General features: G+C 36.2%; 1 protein-coding gene across 17 annotated transcripts in view; it reads right to left on the bottom strand.

Annotated features, from left to right (window-relative positions):
* Positions 1-18,737, bottom strand: part of LOC149748554 (uncharacterized) — a 230,834-nt gene that overhangs the window by 209,495 nt on the left and 2,602 nt on the right. For 11 of the 17 annotated variants that reach the window (XR_016394101.1, XR_016394102.1, XR_016394108.1 and 8 more), the window contains exons 2-4: positions 18,238-18,282; positions 17,349-17,417; positions 16,236-16,314 (exon numbers count right to left, since the gene is read on the bottom strand). Coding sequence is in view for 4 of the 17 variants with exons in the window: in XM_089916602.1 (XP_089772728.1) it covers positions 15,194-15,269; positions 16,236-16,314; positions 17,349-17,417; positions 18,238-18,282 (269 nt within the window). In the remaining 13 variants the exon portion in view is untranslated. Of the gene's footprint in view, positions 1-4; positions 15,270-16,235; positions 16,315-17,348; positions 17,418-18,237; positions 18,283-18,737 lie in introns of those variants that run through there. The other 6 variants (XR_016394111.1, XR_016394110.1, XM_089916605.1 and 3 more) reach the window with 3 other exon arrangements.

Genomic DNA, 18,737 nt, shown 5'->3' with positions numbered 1-18,737 from the left:
TTGAAGCAGAAACATTTTCATGTAATAAATCTGTGAGCTATTTGTCATTGTAATCTGAATTCTTTAACCTATTATGGATAATTTATTATGGATAAATCACAATTTTTAATCTGAACAGTCTAAACGTTCAAATAATTTAAAGGAATGTCTTTGTCTAGCCTGTGTCAGAACTTATATTTCCCACTTTACATGGAGAATTTCAGATTTAATACTTCCTCTGCTTTTCCATGTGAGGGTGATATCAGCTTCCCTTGTCAACAGTGCTGTTACTGTTCTTTAGCTCATTTCTTTTTATCCTAATTTCCTCATCCCCAATAATCATATGGCAGTGATACCAATTTTAATATATTAATGGGATTTATATCTCATTTTAAAAAATTAGTGCCTTCCTTTTTTTTTTTTTTTTTTTTGGCGGTACGTGGGCCGCTCACTGTTATGGCCTCTCCCGTTGCGGAGCGCAGGCTCATCGGCCATGGCTCATGGGCCCAGCCGCTCCGCAGCATGTGGGATCTTCCCAGACCGGGGCACGAACCCGTGTCCCCTGCATCGGCAGGTGGACTCTCAACCACTGCACCACCAGGGAAGCCCAGTGCCTTCCTATTTTTTAGGTGTAGAAGAAGAGAAAAGATATAGTCCTGGTTCCATGTATTTGAAATACAGTGCCCAAATATGCCAAATTAGTTTCAAACAAAATTCCTATTTATGATAGAATTAACTATAATAGAGGATCATAGACATTTCCAAATCTCCCCAACTGTTAGAAACATGAAATAATTCTTGCTGACTATATTAGAAAAGGCATCCTGATAAGTTTGCAGGTAGATAATGCCCATTTAACATATGAATATTTGAACATTTCCTGTTTATAATCATAATGCCTTTCACTTATAGATGGAAATGCTTCTAGTTTTTTTTCACCCTCCAGATTTATTGAGATATAATTGACATATAACATTGTATAAGTTTAAAGTGTACAACATGTTGATTTGGTACTTAGAGTATATTGCAAAATAATTACCACCCATAGTGTTAGCTAACACCTCTATCATGTCACATAATTACCATTTTTTTGTGGTAAGTACATTTAAGATCTACTCAATTAGTAACTTGCAAATATATAGTACAGCATTATTAAGTATAATCACCATTCTATATATTAGGTCCCCAGAACTTATTCATCTTTAACTAGACGTTTGTACCCTTTGATCAATACGTCTAGTTTTTAAAGTCCTTTCCCATGTTTGTTTGGTTCTCACAAATCTCAATATATATAACAATATATTATATATTAACTATATACATAAACTATAGAGAGTGAGAAGTGTGGTTCAGTTATCTTTGTTAAACAGAGAAAATGTAAAATGTTTATATGTTCTGTAACAGTGGTCAGCAGACTATGGCCCAGAGGCCAAATCTGACCCACCACCTGCTTTTGAAAATAAAGTTTTATTGGAAGACAGCCCTGCTCATTCATTTATGTATTGCCTATGGCTGCTTTTGTTGTGCAATGGCAGAATTGAGTAGTGACAGAGACCATTAGGCTCACAAAGCTTTAAAACATTTACTATCTGGCCTCTTAATGAAAAAAAAATTTTCTAATCCTGTTCTACAGCAGTTTTTCCTTAAGAACCAATTTAAAACTTTTTCCAACTTTATGATGTCAAAATTAATAGTGTCCAATACATGGCATATACATTTTCTATGGGACCTCTGCATACCACAAGAAATGGACTATGGAATTTCACAGCATTTAATGCTACTATTTTATAATGTAGGAAACAGCATATCAAGATATGCATGTTAATAATAAAATAATTAGGGGAATTTTGATTTATTGATATTGACGTGACTTTACTGAACCAGGGAAGTTCAGAAAAAGTCTCCTCTTAAAAGTGAAACTAATACAGTTCTAATTTAGTATGGTGTACAAGTCCATTCCTATCAATATTTCAGCTTAGCTTGCGTGTAGCTAGCTCTTAACAGAAGAAATTATCGAAAAATTCTTATAGTCTTAAAATAAACACTAAGGCTGATTTAACCTTACTTTTGAACATCATTTCCTACTAACGGAGTTTTACACTTGAGCACAAATATCTGGCTCTTTCTTTAGAAACATCATCTTCAGACAAGATGTGCTCTAATTCTATGATATGTAATGTAAAAATGTATCAATGATAATAGATTCTCACTAGTTGAACATACAAATGAACTAAATACAGGTTCTCTGGAAGGCATACATAACTTCAAATTATTGCCTACCTCTTGTCTTTCTACTCTTAAGATATTTAACTTTGGAGAAATGGGTAAAACCAGACTCCCGTTTATTACTGCTAGAAATTTGAGGAAAATTTATTTCGGAACATAAAATAAAGAACTGGTGTAGATAAATGAAACACAAATGTATAGTAAAGTTAGAAGTTGTTTTTAAAAATGAAACTACAACATTTTAACTGTCAGAATGCTTTCCTTTGGGGTTTTATTTTGATGTATTTCAGCTATCGAAAAATAATGGGATCTTTCCCTTAAAGACCCAAAACCCAACATCTTTCTAAAAAGAAATATGCAACCAACTTTCAAGTGTCTTTTCACGGCTATACTATACTTCTTGTGGGTCTTATCAGTAGCAGTTATATTCAAGTCCTTATGGGTGGCATCTATTCCAAAAACTTATTTCATAATATATCTTCTGAGCGTTACCTTTATTTACCCATTTTCCATTGTAACTTATAGCTTAATTAAACCAAATTAAGGTGCTTCCCTGGTGGTCCAGTGGTAAAGAATCCGCCTTACAATGCAGGGGACGTGGGTTTGATCCCTGGTCAGGGAACTAAGATCCCACATGCCACGGGGCAACTAAGCCCGCGCGCCACAACTACTGAGCTCGCGTGCCTCAATGAGAGAGCCTGCATGCTGCAAACTACAGAGCCCATGCACACTGGAGCCTGTGCCCCGCAGCTAGAGAAAAGAAAACCTACACACCACAACTAGAGAGAAGCCCGTGCACCACAACGAAGAGCCCGTGCACCGCAAAAAAAAAAAAAAAAAAAACCCATATGCCTCTACGAAGATCCTGTGTGCCACAACTAAGACCCGACGCAGCCAAAAAACAAACAAACAAATTAAAAACATTGATGATCTACTAAATTCAAGGAATGAATACAGTTTGAAAGAAAATCTTATTTAACATTCTCTATTAGTTTGGGGCTAGATACTCTTCCCTCAAGGACTGGTCAACTGTGACAAAGTTGAATAGAGCCAAGATAAAAAAAATTCTATTCTATTTGTTCATTTTCCATTCCTGCTTATACCTCAGTGGTTTCAATAGCTTTCTAGCTGGTTTCCTTTAAGAAGAAACATAATGTCAAAATAGACATAAAAGTTCAATTGCTAAGTACTCAGTGAATGTTAGTTCCCTTTCTTTCTTATCTTACTTCTTTACCTTTCCCCCTCCATCAGGATTTCCCAAGTCAAAATCACTCTCCTCACCCTTGCCAGAATTTTTTTTCCCTTTTTTAATAACAGTGTTTTTAAAGCTGGTTGATGTTGGTTCTACAGCAAAAGGGAAAGAAAGTGTGAACAGGAATCTCTCACTGCTTCTCCAGGCAAAAAAGTTCTCCTTTGATTCATTTTCTGATCTTACTTGCTTTTCAACATTTTTTTTAAGTGACATTTTAAAGCACTTGCCTGTACCACTAAGATGATAACAACCTTATACTGAAGTTCCTCATTATGACCCTCATTAGTTTGTAAGTTTCTGGGTATCAGAAACTAAATCTTAGTACTCAATTCCTATCTGGGTCAAGTAAATCTCCTTGTACAAAAGCATGACACAACTATTAATTGAATTTTAAAAAAGTGTACATGGATTGAATGATTCTTACTTTAAGTATATTTAAAATTTTATATAATTTGTCAGTAACAAGGGCACTCCAGTCAAAAAATTAAATTTGCAGTAAGTTTTATAAATGTATTACTTTTGTTTGCAAAGTTTAATTCACTAGAAATAACTTTATTTAGCAATAAATATTTCTAAAATTATATGTCTATTCATATATATATATGTATATATACACACACACACACACACACATACATGCACATAGATGAACTGGGTTTTTCACTGAGATTTTCATATTATAAATCAACTTTGTAAAATGAAAAGTTTTGTTAAAAAGATTAGTAGTATCAAAAGTTGTTTTGATCAAGCCAAATTGACAGCTAAGTCACTTTTATATTGATAGCTGAGTCAAGTCTGTCTGATGGAGAAACCAGGAATTCTAAAAAAATTATAGACTTTGGCAGTCACATTTAAGTACTTTGCAGTTAAAAGCAGCAACGGTTTATTTAACAGGTTGCTTGGAATCAAGTGGAACTTACTGTTTTGGTGTTTTGCCTGACTTTTTTTCCATTTACAAGTGAATCAATGCCCCGTAGATAGAAATAGTTTTTTAAATACAGCCAAAATGAAATGGCTAATTTCACCAATATATTTTATTAACTGGAATGATAGTACTCTTTAATGGCATTTGTCTGACACCAGGTTTGTGTATTTCTTCACACATTCTGTTAAATGAACACCTGCCAAAGCAAATATCTGACTGATATTTATACCAGACTGTTTCTACGTAGGAACACTATGTTACACTGCTTGCTTACTTGAAGGAATACAGAAGATTAGAAGTTGTGAATGTTGAATACAAACTTTGGTTTCTTTTTTTGAAATGCTAACTCAAAGTAGAATTTTCAAAACTGAAATTTACTGACAATAAAAGGTACTCACAAACCAGAATCTAAATAACTCCCCCCAAATTGTTCAAATCTTTAATCAATCCTCGATACTAATTTTTATCAAACATCAAGCAATTTTTTTCAAAAGAAAGTTTCTAAAAATATTGACTCAATACAACAATAGAACACCAAAATGGTCTAGGTGTGAATCTTTTTTGATTCACTTGAGTACTGCTTGCATTATGAGGTTTTGTGGTTTATACGAAGGGTCTCTGATGATCAAGTTCATTGTTTTTAAGGTTGAGGAGACTCAAGCGCAAGCCTGAACAGAGAAAAGAGAGCAGAGCCAAGGTCAGCTTTTCTCCTGTTTCTACATGGTGCCTCCAGAATTCCTCCAAGGAGCCCTAGGAGCTACTGGTGGGGCTGTAGAAGGGCTAAGCAGGCAGGACCCCTCACTTTTCCCTCACACACTGCACTCTCTTTAATAAGGGTTATTCTGCTGCACCTCTTTTACATGTTTGAAATTCTAGGTAAGAATGAGTTTGAAGAAAAAGCTCTGTCCCTAAAAAACAAATCTGAAAACCACTGTATTACCTTGTGCACCATAAGGAAGAGGGGGAATATCAGACCCAAATTTGAAATGACGTCCCTGTTAGTAGCCAGCATGAGAAACACTTAGAAATTGCATTCCAAAATAAGGGAAAAGGAATCCTGAATGTAGTTTTTTTGTACAAGTAAAGCCCTATTTTATTATTTTTTTTCTTGTACATCGGTTGTTGACTTAGTGTTTCTAGAAATTTGAATTGTACAAAAATGAACAATGAATAAACAAAGTTTGGTAGAGAAACTTCCAATGTGTTTCAGAATGCAAGAACAAGTGAGGCTTACAGAAAAGCATAAGAATAAACTAGTTAACAGAAATCAGAACAATGGAAAGTTAAATGACAGTAAGAGCACCATATGGACTAAAAGACTCAGGAAGAGCTTTCTGGAAAAGAGGCACTCAAGTAAGAGTAGAAGATAAGGGAGATGGCATTCCTGGTGGCAAGAACAACAGAGATGAAGGTAGGGGGGAAATCATGTTTTTTGAAGAGAAAGAAGATACAACCAAATGGAGAGGACTGTTTGTGTCAGTGGGATATGAGCTTGAATTGGTAAAATGGGGTTTTATTGAAGAAGCACCTGGAAGGTAATTGAGAACAGTACATTTAAAGTATGCATAAGGGCAACATGGTACTACCTTTGGTACTCAACAAAAGATGTGCTTTAGTGCTAGCTGGCTGGCAGTGCATTTTGAACATTCAAGGAAGTTTCTTTTATTGTGTTAAATTACTGGTGGTGGAAAAAATGTAGGTGGTACTTCAAAAGATGCTAGATTGTTTTTAGAGATTTAAAATCACATATGCAATAGCAGACACACATGGACATTTTATACTGCTCTCACAACTGTGTTGTCTGGAAAAAAAAAAAGCTTAGGAAGTGTACACCATGACCTAATCCATATCTTTCATGTAATATTTATGTAACTGCATAAGTTAAAATTTTTATCATCCCTTTTAAATAATTTGTAAAATAAATTAAGAAATTTTGCTTAATGGTAAGCGCTATGTGTTTGAGAAATGATATTCGAAATAAACTTGTTTCTCGTAGAGTAGAAATACTATTGGATATAGTAGAAAAACAATGGCTATTACTAGATAATTAAAACTGAAGAAAGAACTTCCCTTAAAAAGATTTGAATTAAATGACCCTGGAGAAGTGTTCTTTTCCATTTACAGCTTTTATTTCTGTTTCTTCATTATGCAAGACATGGAGACAAAATTTTACCTAGCATAAATGAATAATATAAAGGAGGAATCAACGGACTAGAAATATCCTTCCAAGGTCAATCCAATGAATGGTCCCTATATTGTATGACTATTAATTTTTAGGCAGAAGCAGATAAACCATCATTTTTTATAAGCAACACATCTGTTATATAGGTTAAAATCAATCTCAAATGAAAATTATCCAAAAAAATATTTTTAACTTCTAAGTATATTTCTTCAATCTCCAGTGTCTTTGGACCACCCAACTGAATGTTAAATGTTTCTATTCTTCTTTTCTTTTTCTTTTACCAAGTCCACTATGGAGGTGTGTGGCTATGTATGCATGTGCCATGGTTCTCCTTTGCTAAAGTCTGATATGGAGAAAATTATTTTTCTAAGGAGAAAAAAATTTTCCTTCTTGGGAATTACCTGGTTTTGCTGGATACTTTGATATTCTTATTGAGGGGTGTGCATGGGAAGTCCATCAAAAGGTATCTTTGAGTGAGAATAGTGGTAACTGGACAGTTTTCTAAAATGAATGGCTTCTATAATGCAGTGTTTTAGTTTTTCTTAGAAGGCAAGCTTGGAAAGAGAGCGGAATTGCATTTAAATAAAACTGTGTTAAGAAAGGGAGGGGAGAAGAGTGATGAGATGGCTAGTTTCAGATAAGAGCATAATTTTGAAGAGTACTGATACCAGATAACAATGTTGATTATAATCTTCTCCTTGGTAGTCCCCCTCCATTTTCCAGCCTTGTAAATCTTAGTAAAATTGACTTCACCTGCTCTGGTATTGTGTGGGTGGACCTGCCTTGAGGATGGGCGTTGGGGAAAGAGCAGAGGCTTCTTGATGTAATAACCTCTGGGTGGCTCACAAGCATAAGGACACATACACATTCACAGACATGCACACACGCAGACCTGTGCATACATGCACACAAATGTATATCGCCATGTAAAAAGCACCTGTCAGCTTAAGCCATTTCCACACTGACCAGGCAAGGTCGGTTCAGGTAAAACTTACACTGGTTTTGAATCACTGTGATTGTACTCATGGTAGAAAATAGAACTTTAAGAGCATTCATAAACTAATTTGGCCCTTTGATAAATCTTTGGAAATGGATAGAAAATTCAGAACTTTTGGTACTTCCAGGGCCACACAGCCTGTGATTATAATCATGCAGAAATTTTCCATCATTTATCTTGTTTTCTTTTGCCGGAGGTTATTTTGTACTTTGGGGATATTAAGAATCAAAACTATGCATTTATATGGATAAAGGACTTCATTCTAATTCGTATTCATAACTCAAGAAACTCCATGTCAGAGCTGTTGAATTACTGCTTTTCGTCATGTCTCCCTCTGCACAGTTTAGCTGGATTGGATGTTCTCTAAGACCTATTCTAGTTCAGAAAATATTAGTTATTATAGGACCTCTTAGTATTATGTGTAGATGCTAATATCCAGTGGCATAAAAAGGATTCTGCTGGTAAGGAAAAAGATGGAGCAGTGATGGTTTGGCAGGTAACCAACAGTATAGGTCACCAAGGCAAATCTGAATTTTTGTTGACTAAAGCATAATTTCCTCTAATATTAAGTAGTTAGTTCTATAACAGTATGTAATTTAGCCTGCTTTCTGACTCAGGGATAGGATTTTTTTCTATAAACATTTATTTTTTGTTTCTGAGGCTCTTAACATTGTTAGAACAGGGAAAGCACACATCAATGCATGTGAAATTATTAACATAATTTTTATTGAGTATTCTGAACTAAGAGAAGGAGATAGCTCGTTTGCACATTTCCCCTTTTCTACATCATTCCTAGGGCACATGTTAGAGGTTCTCCATGTACATGGTTGCTGGCTCTTTCTCCTTTATATTAGCTGTTCACATCACCCATGGCCAAAACCTCAATTTCCTGTGTTCCCTTCCTCCTTCCACTTTCCCACCTTTTAAAACATATCCATATCCTTGGAGCCCTATTTGTACTTACGTGATAATGGTTTTATATGGGCTAGATTAACTGTGCTAATATTTACTTTGCTAATGTGTTGGACCTCTAAGGTAATTTAAGGCTTTAATCGTTTCAGAAGCTCAACCCCTTTAAAAAGCTCTTCAGGAATGCTGCCAGTTTACACATCTTGATGGAATGGCCATTTTGGCTTCCGTATCACACTCACAGAAGCAGGCGGCTACAAGAAACGTTGGTTGGCCTGTATGACTCCACTGTCTGGAGTCTGTTCATTATGTCAGCCTGATCTCTCATCTTACGCCATCTCTCATTCCCTCATCAAACTCACACTGCAAATTGCTGGTTTCTGCAGCCATTTTCTCCACCCTGTTTCCTGTGTCATCTTGAGTGATTCATATGTGACTTCAATATTTTTAGAGATGCCCCACCCAACACCCTGAACTCATTATTTCTTGACCTCCTCTGCTGCTCAGGCCTTTTAACTCCTTTGGATCTCAGTGATCTACTACCAGTGCTATACCCCAGTGCTACCTTGTCTTCCCCAGAAACTCCTCATCTCTCTTAATAACATTTCATAATCATACTGTCTTAATCTGAGTTCCTGCTTCTTCCAACTATCCCTCTTCTTTACTTCTAGCAAACTAACTCTTTGGCTTCATAAAGAATCTAAAACCTTAGGAAAACAGCAAAGATTCAAGTCTCTGAGCCCCTCTATGACCCTGCTGCTTTATCCTCTGCCCTACCTCTTCCATCCAGTCTGCATTCTGTGGTTTATCTCACCAACTAATCTCTCTACTATCATCACACTCAAGCTCTGAGCTCCTCTCCTGGAGGAATCTAAAATTTTGTCTCTTGAAATTCCACACCTACGTACCTAAGCCTGCCAAATAAAGTTATATCATTGCCATCAGCATTGTAAAGTGGTTAAGAGCATGGACTCTGGAGCCTGACCACCAAAGCTCAGTTCCTGGCTCCTCCACTTACTAGCTGGGTGCCCTTACCAAAACAGCGTGACCACTTTGTGCCTCATTTTCTTCATCTGTAACAAGGTAATAATAACTGAACACATCTCATAGAGATGCTATGATGAATAAATGAGCTATATTTATAAGGTGCTTAGAGAGGTATGTAACTGTTAAATAAACAAGTATTCTACTTCTCCCTTGTAGTTTTTATTCCATTTTTAATAACAGCTATTTCAAAACTTCACTCTCTTTAATTCTCCAAAAAGCTCACTCTCCATCACTTCAACAGATGATCTGGCCTCATTCTCAGAGTATATATAGGACAGTAGGTGTGAATTCCTTTAAATTATCTTACCCTAGAAATTTAACTACATTGGTGCATTTATATCTCTTTCCAATCTAAAATAAAGAAATCACCTTCTAAAATTAAGTTTCCTCCCTTCAAATACCTAACCTTTTCTGTGTATATTTAACTTTTCTCTGTCTACTTGTTCCTTTCTTTAACCAGTAAACATGTTTTAATTCCCATGCATTCCCCTCAAAAATAACCAAAAATCCTTCTTCAACTCTACATTTCCTTTTATCTATTTTCCTATCTTTGTCTTTCTCTTCATCAGATGCCTACATTTCCTGTTTCTACCTTTACCTCTTTCATGACTATATTACTCAGAAATGATAGTAATTGTAAGAAGGTCTAATATTAAAATCAAGTGGGAATAAACTTCAAGGGATCAAAACTTTAGAACTTGGCTTTTTCCCAACCTTAGCCAGACATAGATATTCATGATCTTGAATGCTCGTATATTTATATAACGGCTTTCCTGCTCTTTTGTTCTACCATAACGAATTAATTATTATCATTTGACTACCCATGCTATTTCCTGTTTCCCTCTTCTAAAAGGAATTAGCCCTACAGACTCCCACTACAATCAAGGCTTCACTCTTCACCATTCCACCACAATTACTGTCAAGGTCAGCAATAACAACTCGATTTCCAAATCCAGAGGTCAATTCTCAGTGTTCATCTTAATCAACTTCTCAGGAAGTTGGTAGAATTTACCATTTCCTCTTCTTTAAAACCTTTTTTTTTTCAGTTGCCTTCTGGATACCACTTTCAGTTCTCTTCCTACCTTGCTAGTTGATCTTTCTTAGCCTCCTCTGATGGATGCTTCTCAATTATCTGCCTCTAAAATGTGAAGTACCCCAAGACACTATCCTTAGATAGCTCTTCTTAACATTCTTCACCAATTCCCCCATGGTGGCCCCAGCTAATTTTTGAGCTTTAGATACCACCTATATGCTGATGACTCCTAACCTTATGTGCTAGTCCACATTTTCCCCTTGAACTCTATACTCATATATCCAAATGCTTACTCAATATATCCACTTAGATGTCTAACAGGCTTTTCAAACTTAACACACTGAACAAACTTTTATTTCTCCCAGAACTCCTCCACCTTTAATCTTCTTCATTTCAGTCAGAGAGAGTGTATGAATTTAATAGTTTATACTGGTAAAAGAATGAAAGGCGGTGAAGGAGACTGGGAAGTAGTAAAATGTAAGATCAAGAAAGAAATGTGAGGCATAATCAATCCTGACAAGAGGTATAAAGATACCTATAAAATTAGGGCTGAAAGGATCCACTAGACTTGACATTTTAGAAGTCATTGATGACTACTGCCTTAATAGGCTTAGAATAGCTTACCTGGGAAATAGGAAGAAGGCTGACCAGAATCATATAGAAAAAATGGCTGTCTGATATTAATGATGCCAAACACACACACACACACACCCTTACAATATTTAAGCCAAACTTTCATTCAGAGTTCCACCTTTGTACTGTAATTTCTCTTTTTTTTTTTTTTTTGATGTGGACCATTTTAAAAGTCTTTTTTGAATTTGTTACAATATGGCTTCTGCTTTACGTTTTGGTTTTTCAGCCACGAGGCGCGTGGGATCTTAGCTCCCCGACCGGGGATTGAACCCATACCCCCTGCACTGGAAGGCAAAGTATTAACCACTGGACCGCCAGGGAAGTCCCTGCATTGTATTTCTGACTGCTTGGGGCTACATCTCTTATATGTATTATAAGTACCTCATATCTAATATGTCCAATAATGAACTCATTTCCTTTCTTCTCTGTTCTCCTTACTCTCAAACAAATTAATGCCTAATCATTCTAAATTCTCTATCATGTTGAATGACACCAATACCTATCCATTACCTAAAGTACAAAGCAAACCTGGGGATCATTCTATTTCTTCCTCCCCACCCACTTCTAATCTGTCAAATCTGATTGCAGCCCTTATCTCCACTGGTCTAACTCAAGTCTTTATAAACCTCCCTCCTCCAACCCCTGCCACCAAACTAATAAGCCTCCTACCTGGTTCCCTTGCCTGAGGCTTTCCCATGCCCTATTCTTTCAACTGTATAGTTACAGTTATCTTTCAGTAAAGCACTTTAGTTAAAAACTGAAAGCTGCTTCCAACTTCACACTGGCAGTAATACACTCCCTTAAAATAGCACACCAAGGCCTTTAAAATTTGGCTCTCACCTACCATTTCAACCTCAGTTTATGACAGTTCCTCACTTGCCTTAACATAATCAAACTGAAAAATACACTGCATGGGGTCAGACACATACTTCCCACACTTCTATCTCTGGAATACCTAGAGCTTTCAAAGTTCAAATGAGTTTTTATCCTTAAATTGTAAATACAATTTTTAAAAGTTTGAAAAATAAAAGAAAAAAATTTAGCCATAATATTGTCATTTAACAGAACATCTTTGTTTCCCTCCTAACGTTCCTCTCTGAAAGTACATATTTGTAAACATATAATTTTGCTTAAGATTCTCACATATTTTATTTAGCTATTCCTTGTTAGGTTGCAGAAAAGAAATATCAAAAATTATAAAATTTATTTTGATAAAAAGAAATAAATGGGGCTTCCCTGGTGGCGCAGTGGTTGAGAGTCCACCTGCCGATGCAGGGGACACGGGTTCGTGCCCCGATCCGCGAAGATCCCACATGCCGCGGAGTGGCTGGGCCCGTGAGCCATGGCCGCTGAGCCTGCGCGCGTCTGGAGCCTGTGCTCCGCAACGGGAGAGGCCACAACAGTGAGAGGCCCGCATACCACAAAAAAAAAAAGAAAGAAATGAAAGAAAAAAGAGGAAAAAAAACAAGGGTGGGGACAGAATCGAGCCATGAATAAAGTTTAAGATGCATTCCATGATGACCTACTCATCTACCATGAGTGAGCCACACATTTGGCTTTCAATTTTCTAGCTGCCAATGTGAAAAGAGAAACTCTGTCAGTAACTCCCAGTGCCCGTGAGATTAACCAAAAATGTCCTGGTAATTTTTAACTCTTTTTGGAACAAATATTGTGAAAAGATATTTCTCCTGAGGTTCTCCTGAAGGGAATTACAGGGTGATATACTTAACAACCTGTGGGAAGATTCTTTATTGGAGATGGCACATCTCATTTCATGTCACTGCTCAAATCAAGAATCAGTATAGGCAGATGCCATTGCACAAATCATAGAGTAATTCTGTAAAAACCATCTTCTTGGAAATCATTTGATACTATCAAGGCACCCAGCTCTTTGCTGGTCTGCTTTAAATCATGAGTAAATATAATATATTGAAATACTCACATATCATATATGTTAGTCACAGTAGTGACTGAAGTTTATCCTTCAGAAAAACTTTCTGAATATTGTTTCTTTTCAAGATAGAGTTTAAAATAGTTCTTAGGTGAAATCTTAAAACGTCATGTCCCATACTGGGCAGTTGAAGCTTGCTTGGAAGACCAGATTTTAGGTTGAGAAGCAAAAACTCCCTCTTTTTGATCAGGAACATTGTTCCCTTTGAGAAAGTCCTCTGAGCGCAAGAATGTGGCTGGGCCAGGGATGTTACAGTCTTGGGCTTTTGCATCTAATAAAGAACAGAATGTTATCCTAGAAGGACTCAAACATAACCTGAATAACATACTTGTTTGCAGAGATTCTCACTGTCTCCAACCTTGAGTCCTCTCCAGAAATATGGATAGGTGGAGCTACAGATTTTGGGCCAGAAGTATCAACTTTACTTCTGTAATATTACATGCTAGTAAGAAACCTGAATACTCAAATCTTTGTTTTTACATTCTCTGAGTTTTTCAGAAGATTTGGTGAGATTAAAAACAATTTTTCTACCTTTGCCTTTGTGTTTGCAGGACTGTTGAGTTATGGATTCTCGTCCCTCAATAATTCTGTCACTAAGATGGCTGACCTTAGGCAGGCTTCTTAAAATTTCTGAGCTTAGTTTTCCTCCCTTGTGAAATGAGGGAGTCTTAGTAGGTAATCGCCTCCCTTGAATTCCCTCTGCCCATCAGCTGTAAGTGAAGAATCCCCTCAGTTTGATGACAGTAAGTGGTTGCTAATGTTTAACAGCAGACCTGGAGTATCTAAGACAGTCACACATCTTGGCTAAGAGCATGGGCTTTGCAGGGGAAAAGTCCTGGTTCCACTCTGCCCCTTACTAGTATGTGGCCTGGGGCAAGTATTAACCTCTCTGAAGCTCAGTTTCCCTTCTGTAAAGTGAAAGTAATATAAGCTCTTATAGAGTTGTACTAAACGAGACAGTATAAATCCAGGTATAAATACTGTGTCTGGAACAAAGCAAGTGCTCAATCAAAACTATCAATTTTTAATATTATTACCCTGGGTCCACTGAAATAATTGCTCTTCTAACAGCATTTCTCCAAGTTGAATATCAGCACTAGTGTAATTACAGTGTTTAAAGGTTTTAATTACAGTGTTTAAAGGTCTTAAGGTGCCAACTTGAGTTGACTTGTTTTAGAAAAAAATTGGAAAGACGTAGGCTCAGGGAAATTTTTAAAAATTAAGCAAAACAACCTGTGTGCTGACCTTTACCCTGTAGTTCTTTTATTTAATAACCGTCTGTTAGCAAACACCACTTTAAGCTGTTTGATTAGTCCTAATGTAATCCAGGCCAAATATGCTACCTAACAGCAATAATAAACTTTTTCGCCTCAAAGAAATTTTAATGGCATTTGCTTTACTTTTCTGTTTGTTTTGAAACAAGATTGTGAAGAAGTTCTTAGTTTGGGGTTCCCATCAATAGATGTTTAGTCCTTTTAACTTTTGATCATATGTAGATTATATTTCAATACAACTAAGTACAATAAAATCATTCTTAGATAGCAGAGATAAGCTTTGAAGGCTAAGTACTTATTTTATAATTTTAAAGCAATTGTTTACCCACAAAAGAAAAGGAAAAAAATTCCCCCAAATGTGGGAAACCGGAGTTCTTTGCTGTGCTCTTAACTACAGCAGGAAATACGTGTTTGTTGATTATGACCCTAGTGCTTCCATAGCCAGATTAACATTCAAACACAGAGTTTTTATTCCTCTTAACCAACAATTGTCACCCTAACTGTGGAAACTGATAATTTGCAGGGAGTTCGAGAAGAATACTTGTATAATTACATCCACTAGAGCCTGGCTTGTACCCACAACTTGGCGATAAATTCTTTGTGAACAGAGAACACTTCTAAGAGTAGGTCCCCCTACAGGGTGTATTAATTAACACGCGGTAATGTGCTGGGTCAACCTTTGTCAAACATGACTTTCAAGGACTATCAAATTTTATAGCAAAAGAGTTCAGAATTACCATTATATGTTAAGGAAGTCTCCTTGTTGATTCTAGGTTTTTCCTCATTCATGAGATGTGAGCCTCAACTGATTTGTAACCGGTTGTAAAAGAGTAATCACTTGTATTGCTGCTAGAAAGTTCTCTGCAGGATAAAAGGTGAGTAATATATTTTATAGATAGATAAATAAGACTCTACACCGATGCTTAAGTCCTGAATACCTGCATGTTAAACCCCCAAATTTATCAAGCCATTGTAGAGACATATTAATTCAATTTTAAAAGTTCTTAGGGGGCTTCCCTGGTGGCGCAGTGGTTGAGAGTCCGCCTGCTGATGCAGGGGACACGGGTTCGTGCCCCAGTCTGGGAGGATCCCACATGCCGCGGAGTGGCTGGGCCCGTGAGCCATGGCCGCTGGGCCTGCGCGTCCGGAGTCTATGCCCCGCAACGGGAGAGGCCACAACAGTGAGAGGCCCGTGTACCGCAAAAAAAAAAAAAAAAAAAAAAAAAAAGTTCTTAGGAACTAGCTTATTATTTTCTGTCTCTATAGCTGTTATTTCCTTCAATATTTTATTATTGGATTAACTCTCATAGAACTTCACTTATTTTAAAAGCAATTTTAAAGGATTGCTTACTGAATTTATACACTTTATTTTCTTAATACACAACTTTCTAAAAATTGCTTATAATCATTATTTGTTTGCCAAAATGATTTAATCAGAGGAAAGAGATTATTAAGTGGATACATCTTATAGCTTCTGAATTAAGGGAGACACAAAGGGGGATTTAAAACTGTCACTAAGCTCTAAGGGATCTCCTGGCCCTGCCCACCAATACAGTGCTGGTGGAAACTGAGTGTCCTTGTTTTGACGGCCTACCTGCTCAATCTTGTACTTTTTGGTTAGTGATGGTAAGGAAAGTTGGTGGAGCTGAATGTAAAGAATAGCCAAAAATGGTTTAGCAGAATCCTGTCTGAATCTGGCAGAAAACCCGCTTTCTCCCCATTTTGTCCACCCTCAAACTTGCCAAGCCTTGTTCACTTTGGCTTTATTTTAAAAATGCATTTCTGGTGAGTGAGGAAAGGTTTTGTACTGTGTTTTCAATGACTCACCCAAAATAACTCCATTCAACTTGTAAACGGTCCTGTTCTGAATGCAGATTGTGTTTGTTCTGAGATGGGCATGAAGGGGCTGCAGAATGGAGATTAGAGAGGGGAAATGTGGTGGGATAGGCCAGTGCAGTTTATATTTATTCAGGTTCAGGAACACATCAGAATTACTTTTTAAAAAGACATTGTGTGTGTGTGTGTGTGTGTGTGTGTGTGTGTGTGTGTGTGTGTGTGGTGTGTTTTAAAAAAACATTTATGAGGTCTGTACCCGTTAAAGCTTTTAAAGATACATTGTATTACATAGATACATGGTTCATCTAGTTACCAACCTTTTTTCTGATCCTCATAAAATGTGGAAGGGGAGATTTACATGTAAATATATAATTCCAAATATATGCATAGTGAAATTATATTTTACAGTTCTAAATGCCTTCAAATAGGAAGAATCATATAGGTAACATAAGAGCTAGAAATTAATCTTAAATTAGGAAAAAAACGTGTATCAATAAATGGATCATATAAAAGTAGTGTTAAAACTCGAAAATGCAATAATGACTCCCTCTTGTTTTGTTGTGTACCGCAGAAAAATGTTTTATATCAAGTGGCATAGATTGAGCATCTGATATCAATAAATATACCTTTTCCAAAGCTTTTATGATTCAAAATATCAGAGACCTTTAAAAACAATATTTTAGGGCAGGACTGAAAAGAAAATGAAGAAAAGGACTGATCTAAACATGAGCATTAAAGCTTCACAGATGAATTAAAAACATTTTGGCTTTCCCATGTGTTACTACGTCCAGTTATGAGGATTTCAAAACCTCCTTTGAGTTGTTTCATGAATTTATGAAACAGACCAAATAAAGCTTATTCTGTTATATAATCTGCTTCACCCATTGTTGATGAAGAATAGATGAGCCATTCTTACCTGTTGCTCAGAAACACCAGAGAATTGAGCCACTGAAAAGAAAACAAGCAGTCTAACAACGTTTTACCATGGGGAGGGTAAATTTAGCACTATGTGGCAAACTGAAGAAATTGTGATCTGGGAACGGTGAAATGAATGATAAACGACAAGTTTTAGCATGCACAAAATCAGAAAGTATATAAACTTACCCAGATTATGTAAATAATTTGCAAGGCAAAGTTCCAGTGGTATTAACACCTGCTTCTTCCGATGTGTACCTGGGAGAATGAAGGAAATCAAAATAGATGGTTTTGCTATGTTAATGCTTACTTATGAGGACAATGAACTAGTATAATAAGAGTTTTTGCTAATGTAGAAAAACCCAAAAGTATAGGTAATAGGTTTATAGACCTTAAATATTTAATTTTATTACTTTAAAATATACACAATAACCAGAAATATTTTAATGGTTAATAATGACAAAGAAATTTATCAAAAAATCAGTCTAAGTCAGACTAACCACCTTTCCTCATAGTTCAATTACATGATTTGTAAATAAACCTTTGAAAGTTTTTGAAGAATTCATTCATTCAGTAACATTTCCCTTTTATCCACTTTTATCCTATTGTAAATCATCCCACTGGTATCCCTGGAAATGTTAACAGTTATGTTGAGGGGGCCCAAAACATTACATGTTGAAATGAATTTTAGAAATGCTGGGTTAAGCAAAGTTAAACAGTTTTATTTAAAAAAAATAAATCTTGAAAACTTCGCAAGTCTTCAACATTCACTGCGACTGGGATGGGCTTGGGGGAGGCGAAAATATGCAGAGTTTACCAAACTTACTTTATACAGAATTCTTTCCTCCAGGCAATTCTATTATTAAGACAAAAGGGATCTGGGAGGTGTAAGGTAAATAGAATGGCAGATTAAATAAAAAGTGTAGCATTTTATATTTCAATTTGGTAAACTGCAGCACTATACCACTCTCTGATCAGATTCCTAATTACTAAGATTTTGCTGCACAAAATAAAATTTTTAATTATGTAAATACTAAAGAAACAATACCTTAACTAGAACCAAAATGCCTTAGCTTACCTAGTAGTAAATCTTGTTTTGTAATTTGGAGGCATGTGTTAAGGCCTAGAAAAGCAAAAAATAAGTAATTAATTAAACTGAGCATAATGTTTCACTTTTGATATATGCTTTTACCATTTAAAATTGCCTAATTTATCTAGTCTGTTTTCTGTCCTAGCCTGAATTTATGCCATTTAAAAAATTCAGCTGCATAAGCATGAAGACAGATGCCATTTACTACAAGAATAATCCCCCCATATAAAATTAACTGATTTTTGTCTGCTGCAATATAATAATGCCAAGAGCTATACTGAGCAACCACTTTATTTCATATAATCCTCACATCACCTTGGGAAGGTAGTTACCATGATTGCAACTTCACAGATGAGGAATGTGATAGCCAGAGATATTAGCTGTCTTACCCTAGGCCACACAACTAGAAAGAGACAGAAACAGATTTCAAACTTCAGTCTGACACCAAAGACCCTACTGTTCCCACTACATCATGCTGGATGGGATTA

Source organism: Delphinapterus leucas, chromosome 8 (genome assembly GCF_059928025.1).
Source record: "Delphinapterus leucas isolate spDelLeu-1000000601 "Yukka" chromosome 8, BTC_Dleu_Yukka2, whole genome shotgun sequence".
NCBI lineage: Eukaryota > Metazoa > Chordata > Mammalia > Artiodactyla > Monodontidae > Delphinapterus > Delphinapterus leucas.
This window is presented reverse-complemented; position numbering and strand designations above follow the sequence as displayed.